The following is an 8,896-nucleotide window of genomic DNA, read 5'->3' as shown; positions in this document are numbered from 1 at the left end:
GTTCCTAATGTGGAGGGGGCTCGTCTGAGTGTGTGCAAGAAACTCTCGCTTCACCATCCTCGTTATCACCGGCCCCTTGTCAGCAGCCCGTGTGAACCTGCCCTCAAAGTACTGAGGGTCTCCGTCACATTCCGTCAACACCAGCGACAGCGTAGTCGGCCTTCATCTGACTCAGATTCCAGACGAGATCACATATCATCCGTTTAAATCTCGAAATTTTTTTAAATTTTTTTTTAAAAAATCAATAAGATTATTACTCCAATAACACTTATTATTGAATTTCTCATATCTTACAATAAAAGTTATAAACGATATATATATATATATATATATATATATATATATATATATATATATATATATATATATATATATTTCTCAGATAATTATTATGTATTACCTTACAAACTCTAACATATTTTACCATCTTATAATTACTAGTGAAATAAATTCTCTGAACATTAATAATTTACTTTGCATGCACATTTCATACTGTTTTGTAAAGTGTTCTGCTAATGGTCTGATACCCATATAACCTAAAATACTTAACATATAATAAAGCATATTAATCAATTCGCTGAAAAAGGAAGAATCCTTAGCAGAAAGAATTAATTCTCCCTAAATGAACATGAGTTCGTGTGGTTAAGAATGCTTAACGTTGGGAATATAGACGCCGAGCAACGAAAAAAAGCGATCCATATTCCATTCCACTTCAGTAATTATCGAGCAATTAACGACATTTTTCTCATTTTATTTTTCAAAGTTTATTTTTGTTGAGGATAGCGAGGTGGATTACTCCACAACGATGATTATTAAAAAAAAAAAATAGAAATATTCTAAAACAATTAAAATATAAAAAGGTCAATTTAGGGAGCGTAAAATGGCCAAAGCGGTGAAAGCCAACAACGCGGCGTAATTATCCTGATGCGACAAGGGGTTGGCTCCCCAGTCAGAGCTTCCGTCGCCCTGGAACATCAGAAGGTCGCACTCGCTCGGCTGCATCGCGGCCCAATCCATCTTGCTGACGGCGCCGGCCAGGTCCCCCGCTTCCAGCGTCCTAATGGCGTCCGTCACGTTGGCGCTCATATCTGTGTAGATCTTCTGGCAGAGGGTCAGGTAGTGGACCCAGGTCTTGGCGAGGTAGATCGTGCGGGTGAGGTTGGTCAGCGTCAGGTTGGCGGATATGAGCGCGAGGCCCCGGACGTCGGTGGGGCCGGCGGTGGCCGGGTCCGACTCCAGAGCTTCCACGCAGGACTCGAAGTCCACGTGGGAGTCGTTGGCAGCGCGCATGCATGTGTCCCTGACCAGGGAATCATCGGCGGTGATCACTGACATGGAGCGTAAAATGGCCAAAGCGGTGGAAGACAAGAACGCGGCGTAATTATCCTGATACGACAAGGGGTTGGCTCCCCAGTCAGAGCTGCCGTCGCCCTGGAACATCACAAGGTCGCACTCGTTCGGCTGTATCGCGGCCCAATCCATCTTTCTGACGGCGCCGGCCAGGTCCCCCGCTTCCAGCGTCCTCATGGCGTCCGTCACGTTGGCGCTCATATCCGTGTAGATCCCCTGGCAGAGGTTCATGTACTGGACCCAGGTCTCGGTGAGGTAGATCGTGCGGGTGACGTTGGTCAGCGTCAGGTTGGCGGATATGAGCGCGAGGCCCCGGGCGTCGGTGGCGCCGGGTGTGGCCGGGTCCGACTGCAGAGCTTCCACGCAGGACTCGAAGTCCACGTGGCCTATGGAGACGTTGGCAGCGCGCATGCATGTGTCCCTGACCAGGGAATCATCGGCGGCAACGGCCTGGAAATCTTGGGGAAGGAGGAGGAGGAGAAGGAGGGGGAGGGCGGCGGTGAAGGGATTCATACTGCTCGTTGCTTCGAGGTACGTGATCACTGCCATGGATCTCGACGTTTAAATAGACACTGTCATTGCTTGATTTATATCATTGAACATGGAAAAAAATCAAATTTCTAACTTACTAAAATAAAATCCTCTAAAAAAAGAAAAACAACTCAGAGTCGTAAACGAAAAAAAAACTTCCCGTCTTGCTATATAACATGCCATAATTATAATTTCATAATGGTTCTATAATTATATAGTTGTAATAGTTATTATCCTATAATATAATATAATATAATATAATATAATATAATATAATAATGATTAGTATTGATTACAAAAATTTTTTATATTATATTAAGTTGACCATTAGAATATATAATTGATTAAAAATAAAATATTTATATTATACTAATTATGAACGGTAATTATTACAATAATAGTATTAATTAATACCCATTAGAATTGGAGTGTTATTTAGCTGTTATAATAAGTTAATAATTATTAAAATTTAATGCGATATTGTTTTGATCATAAATAAAAAAGGAATGTTTTTTTTTTTCTATTATTCTAATAAAAATGAAAAATTTGCACTTCCTACTTAGGACAACTCTCGCAGTATAGTCTTTTTCTAATATATTATATTTGTACACACCAAATCCCATGCATTTCTGGCGTTTTCTTATGAATACTTTTCCTTCTCCCGATTCGGCCCTTACTAGAATTCCCTCACATTCTCTCTCTTCATCGTTTCCGAATTACGAGATCCCTTCTCCAGCTGGCGAACTGGTAAAACAATGGCAAAGGCTGGTGCCTGTTCCACTTTTGCTCCCTATGCGCCTCCGTAGGCCTCTTGATTTTCGTCGCCTTCCTCTGCCCCTTTATAAAATTTTTTAGATGCGATTAATATTGCTCTATATTCTATTTATAATTATATCTATGTATTGACATTCTTAAGTATCAACTAATTGATTAAAATAATCAACATCATTAACTTATTCCAGATAAATAAACTTCATTATTTAATCTAATTAAAAATTCATTAGAACAACACTTTTTATAAAAAAAACTATATAATTCGACAAGTTAAAACAAACTCGACTTATGTTGTATATGAAAATAGAAGAGTCATTTTGAATATTTAAAATCATGATTTAAATTGTTCAAATGTCGTCTCAATTACATTCTTCAAGGAGGCATGATAAAAATTGAACAACTTCTTTTCATTTTTTAATGACGACCTTGGCTAGTGAATTCCTAGAGATGATAACACACACATCTAAAAAGAGCCAAAAATTAACGTGGATTCGGATATCCACCATCTACTAAAAAATATTTACCTATCAAGATAAATATATCTTGGGGAACTTTAAGCCTATTAATTTTTGATAAAGCATCTATCAAAACATTTGAATCATAGATAGATCACTCTCAACCACTGAGCACATATATGAATTTTAAATCAAAGTTACAAACTACCAAAATATTTTGATAAATCATTTCATGACGATTACGATATTTATTAGTGTCATGTCCAGGCACCATGGCTGGAAAATGACTACCATCAATAACTCAAATGCAATCCTATAATAATGACAAAATAATAACAATAATAATAGTAGCAATAGTAGTAATAAAAATAATAGAAGAATTTCATTATTTACTTTAAAGTAAGGAAAAAAAATCTTGTGCTCTCCCTTATTCTCTCGGACACTATAGATCCAGATTTGAGCATCATATCTGTTGCAATGCTATTTAATGCTTTCAACACCTTGTTGAAGTTTTGGCTAGTATTGTAGTGTGTGTGATCGATCAAATGTTTTACGAATCAAAGAATATCAAGTATTGTGACCAACAACGAGTAAACACATGGAAATCATTTCTTCAATACAAATGTATCTTGTAGCTTACAAGGCTGTTTTTTCTCTAAGGATGTTGTATAATTTTCAAAATACACCAAGGTGCATTCTATAATCTCTCAAAAATGTGTGGGATCCTCTTTTAATATTCTATGAACATAATTATATCATTTAAAAGTTATTGGTCGTCTACTTAAGGGATGATGGACATGTTCATTATGCATATAAACTATATGCTTAATCAACACACGTAGGATCCTATAAAATTCCACCAACAAACATCTAAGCATTTGTTTAATTCTTCTTCTAATACTTCTTTTTCCATTTGTTCTTCTACTTTATGTATGTTGATGTTTAACATTTAAATGAATCACTTGATGTCAAACAAGAAATTAAAATTAAAAAAATCTCTAATAATTTATGAAAATCATTCCACTTATAATTAAAACGAGATATAATTGATAATCAACTTGAAACTTAGTAAATTTATAAATAATTTGAACCAAGAAATCGTTACTAGTTCAATTACTAAAAAAAATCAAAATAATATGATAGAATTTTAACATAATAAAAATCATTACTAATCATGTCCTAAAACTTCACTCATTTATTCAATTTATACTATATCCATCATGAATGCTCTTCAATGGTCCTTTTCAAGAAATTGGTCTTCTTTGATTAGGTATTAAGTAAATTAAGTACTTTGTATCGAGTACAATGATCCAAGTTTGGGATCTCCTTGATAGCATACCAATATCCTTCACTTGCATTCCCTATTGATTTTTTTTTAGAAGTCACCTTCTCAAGAGTGTTAGATGTTAGGGTTTATTTGTAACTAGAGAGGGGGTGAATAGCTCATCGCGCACTTGTAACTTGCTTCTTGGTGATGATATGCAGCGGAAAATACAAGAAACAAAGTTACAACGCTAACACAAAAGATTTACTTGGTATCCATCTCAAGACGAGGTGACTAATCCAAGGATTCACACATACGAGCACTCTTTGTAGGTGCAGCGGAGGGCGGCAAGAGGGGGGTGAATTGCTAAAATCAAAAATAAACTATACCCTCCTCGGAATTCAACTCAAAAATAAAAGCAGCAGTAAAATAATAGAAACTAAATTAAGGAGACAGAAAATAAATCAGAAACAAAATTTAACCTGGTTACAACCAAGAGGGTTGTTAATCCAGGGCGATGAAAAGTGCACTAACAAAAATCTCCTTCTCTGAAGGCGGAGAAGCCTTTTACACTTTTGGAAGCTCACTAGTTGCTTAGGAATTGCTTACAGTATTGATTGCTTGAGTTGTTTTGAATTCCTAGCTCCAGGGGCCTTTAAATAGCCTCTGGAAATCTGATCTCGAGGATCCAAGACGCCTCCAAGTGGTGAGCGGATAAAACTTTATCCGCAGCTCGAAACGGTCAGTTTGACCTGTTGAAGGTGCCTTCAACAAGGCTGAAGGCACCTTCAAGCTGGAGGCGCCTTCAATAAGGCTGAAGGCACCTCCAAACTGGCAGCTCAAATTCCAGCTTGCTTTCTTCAGCTTTCGATGCTCCGATCTTTTGGGTGATTGCGGCCAACCGGAATAGGGCTCACCCGAACCCAATTCCCGGCCTTCTCCTCGAGCAGTCTACCTTCCCGGCTTAATGCCTCTCGAATGCCGCGCACGTTCTTCACGCCCACCAGAGTACTCTTCCGCAGCTCTCTCGTCCTTCGGACGCACCGAGCCCGTTGGCTACCTTCCCGTGCCGTCCTTCTCGCTAGCTGCGTCTTCCGCTCGACTTCCTGCGCTCCTAAGCTCCTGCACACTTAGACACAGGGATCAAACACAAAGTAGGACCTAACCAACTTGGTTGATCACATCAAAACTACCACGGGGTCTAACAATCTCCCCCTTTTTGATGTGCATCAACCCAAGTTTAAGTTAGGGTAAAAACAGACACAAAAAGTAATTTTAAAGAAAAATTACTACACTAGCATGTTAAGCATAAGTTTCACTACAAGAAAACAGGACTTTAGAGACGAAAAAATCTGTCTCTGAAAATCATTTTTCCGTCTCTAAAGAAAGTTTGAGACGGAATATTCCGTCTCAAAAATCCGTTAGTGAAAGCCCCGTAGCTAATTTTGAAACGAAAATATTCCGTCTCTAATTTTAGAAACGGATGAAAAACCTGTTTATAAATCTGTTTTCAAGATAACAAAATAAAATTAATTTCAAATGTAAATTCTGTCTCTAATTTTATTTTAAATCTGTTATTAATCTTGTTTAAAAATCAGTTTACAATTCTATTTATAAATCCATATATAATTTTATTTTTAAATTTATCACTAATTATTATTATATTATATTTTTATATTTTTCATCAATATATTTAATAATTCTTCATTTCAAATAAATTAAAATTATTAAAAAGAAATAACTTCTAATTCCAAATGTATTATACAATTAACATTAAAATAAATAAATATTTACATTATCCAAACAAATTTGATCAATAATCAAACTATAAAGACTAAATTTTCCTAGATATAAATGATTTGTATATTCCATTTCTCGAATCATTTCCGAATCATCTCCTTAAGATTTTCTTCCCTCTGCCTACTTTCTGTAATAACAATTTTTTTTCCCTTTCAATAATTTGTTCCTCCATCCTCGAGCTAATAGCATCCATGCCTTCAATTTCTTCTTTTTGCTCTCCCCGTCTTCGAATTTCATGAGATAAATTGCTTCTCTTGTACAGATTATGAGCCAACCAATTTTGTTGAGAAAATCTAACAAATCAAAATATGAAACAAGTAAGTCTTACAATATCATAATTTTTAATACAAAATAAATTAAAATTGTACAAAAGCCATAATCAGTATCAATGATCACCCACTAATTAGTCCATAGTTGTCAATGCTAAAGAATTAAGAAGGGAGTTTGGATTTTGGATTCTAAGACTAAGATTTGAAATAGCAAAGCAAGTATAAAATCAAATCTAATGAATAAAATACAATGTAAGAATTGAGAGCTAAGTCTAACCTAACTACAAAATACAAGTATATTATGCTTACTTGGAATTCAGCTGAGCTATTGTGAATCCTGCACATAACAAAATAAAAGCTGCCCACTAAATTTCACTTAACCTGAAACAAAGAATTACCATAGTTAAGTAACAATCATTGAATTTTTCATACATAGTTAAGTAACAACTACAAAGCAAATTTGGAACTTGAAGCAAAGGTATAACTAACTTTGATTACTTGAGAACAATAGTTACTACGAACTATTCGATTACTTGAAGCTACATAACCAAATACCAATGGAGTCCACCATGTCCAAAAAAATAATCTTCTATTATTCAACAATCCCATCCAAATCAAGAACAGAGTTTGATTGTTTCAATCAAGAATTAAGAAAACCAAAGAAGCTTCATATGAGGTCAGGACAAGAGGTAGACATATGATAGGTGAAAGTGCTTATCCAATCAAAAATACGTCCTGATTGTTAGGCAATGATTACCCTACCATTTTTCAAGTAAAACAATCCTTCTAATGACACATTGATTGAATAACATCTTCTCTATATGAATTGAAAATGAAACTGCATTGGCCAATACTAAAGATAGCCACCACCCAAGGATGTACAGATGACCACTTATTACCACTCCCATCATTATCTTTGCAAACTCACTCAGAACTATACTTATGCTAATTCAGAGTATCTCTGTGATACATTTTTTCACATATTCAACTGTTTGGTAGAAGATTGGTTGAATATGTGCAATGGTGACTTTTTAAGAACTAGAATGCATTAGTCTCATTAGATGACATTTGTATTCATATCATCTCACAGTTATGTCAAGATGATACTGTCAAAAAAAAAAAATCAATAGAATGCTTAAACAAAACTAACTTCTCCAGAAAAAATCCCTAAGAGCAACTAAATTGTATAGCCAAAAGGGAAGCAAAGCTGAAAGCAAGAATGACGTTCTATGACATATAGCATACCCATAATCATTTTTACATTGACACCAAGATTCAATGCCCTACGAATTGTTTCTATGAATTGTTTTTACACTGTTATGTCTCAGGGGATCAAAAAGTGGCATGAGACCAATGAATTGCCATGGGCCTCCTGGACTCTCTTTTCTTCCATCTAAACTTTCTATATAGAATTGCAATTAAAACCACAGAGCAAAAGTATATAAGTTGCAAAGTAATCTTATTTAGTGCACAACTACATAACAAATTTGGAACTTGAAGCAAAGGTATAACTGACTTTGATCAAGGGTGTAAGAAATTTATATGCTGTGAATAACGATGAAAAGACCCAAAGCATGTCTCAACTGATCCATTCACCTTCCCATCGATATCAATTTTCCACAATGCTGTGAGATCCCGCTGCACCACAATATCATCATCCAAGAACACAAAAACAGTACACAAAAAACAATCAGTCTTACTTTCCATGGATTACTCTCACATCCAACAGGTCAATCCTATTGATACCAAACCTAGAAATCAATCAACCATATCCATGGATTACTCTCACATCCAACAGGTAGAGCAATTAAGAATGTGAAATCTTAGAAATTAGGAACACGACTTACCCAATTCCACTGCACTCCACTGTTAGTTTGCGATCGAAGCAACCCTACTGCTAGAAATCACGGGTAATACTTACTGCTGCCCACACCGTCACCCAAATCCAAGAAATCTATCAACTAACCATATAATGAAATCCAAAATCAGTTCATAGGCTTACCCCAATTTAGTCTCCAATCACTGGTAGAAATCTTCATGTCGGACTAAGCAAGGAGATCAAACACTATCCCCAAAGGTAAGGGACTAACCGGAGTGGATCTGCTGGCGCGGCACAATCAGAGACGACGTCGGCGCCCATGGGAACAGATCAGTCGCGAATGAATCCAAGCAATCGCTGGATCATGGGAACATGCACCCAATGTCACCGTGAGGGAGAGGCCGCGGATGGAAGATCGGGAACAAGGTACTAGATAGGCAGCGCTCAGGTGGCGCTCAGGTGGCGCTCGGCGACACTCAGCAGCTTGGAACGATCCGCTGGACTCGATCCCAGTGATGGTAGCTAGGGCTCGAGATGGGAAAAGGAGTTAGAGATGGGAAGCGGCAACGAACAAGAATGGCGGCGTCGATGGCTGGTAGCTATAGGCGCCGGTATCTCACAGACAAGGTGCCAC

The 8,896-nt window shown here is 36.8% G+C and overlaps 1 protein-coding gene and 1 long non-coding RNA gene across 2 annotated transcripts; both read right to left on the bottom strand.

Moving 5' to 3' along the window:
- Positions 1 to 861: 861 nt before the first annotated feature.
- LOC121986514 lies at positions 862 to 1,899 on the bottom strand. The gene has a single exon (XM_042540483.1). It carries the CDS (start codon positions 1,897 to 1,899, stop codon positions 862 to 864), a length of 1,038 nt encoding a protein of 345 aa, XP_042396417.1.
- Positions 1,900 to 7,999: 6,100 nt separating this feature from the next.
- On the bottom strand, positions 8,000 to 8,344 carry LOC121987256. The gene is made up of 3 exons (XR_006113457.1): positions 8,291 to 8,344; positions 8,144 to 8,194; positions 8,000 to 8,081 (listed from the first exon to the last, which is right to left on the bottom strand). It is a non-coding gene; the product is annotated as an uncharacterized LOC121987256 (long non-coding RNA).
- Positions 8,345 to 8,896: the final 552 nt, after the last annotated feature.

The sequence above is a fragment of the Zingiber officinale genome, chromosome 5B, assembly GCF_018446385.1.
Source record: "Zingiber officinale cultivar Zhangliang chromosome 5B, Zo_v1.1, whole genome shotgun sequence".
Taxonomy (NCBI): Eukaryota; Viridiplantae; Streptophyta; class Magnoliopsida; order Zingiberales; family Zingiberaceae; genus Zingiber; species Zingiber officinale.
Note: the sequence above shows the minus strand (reverse complement) of the source record. Positions and strands in the feature narration are given on the sequence as shown.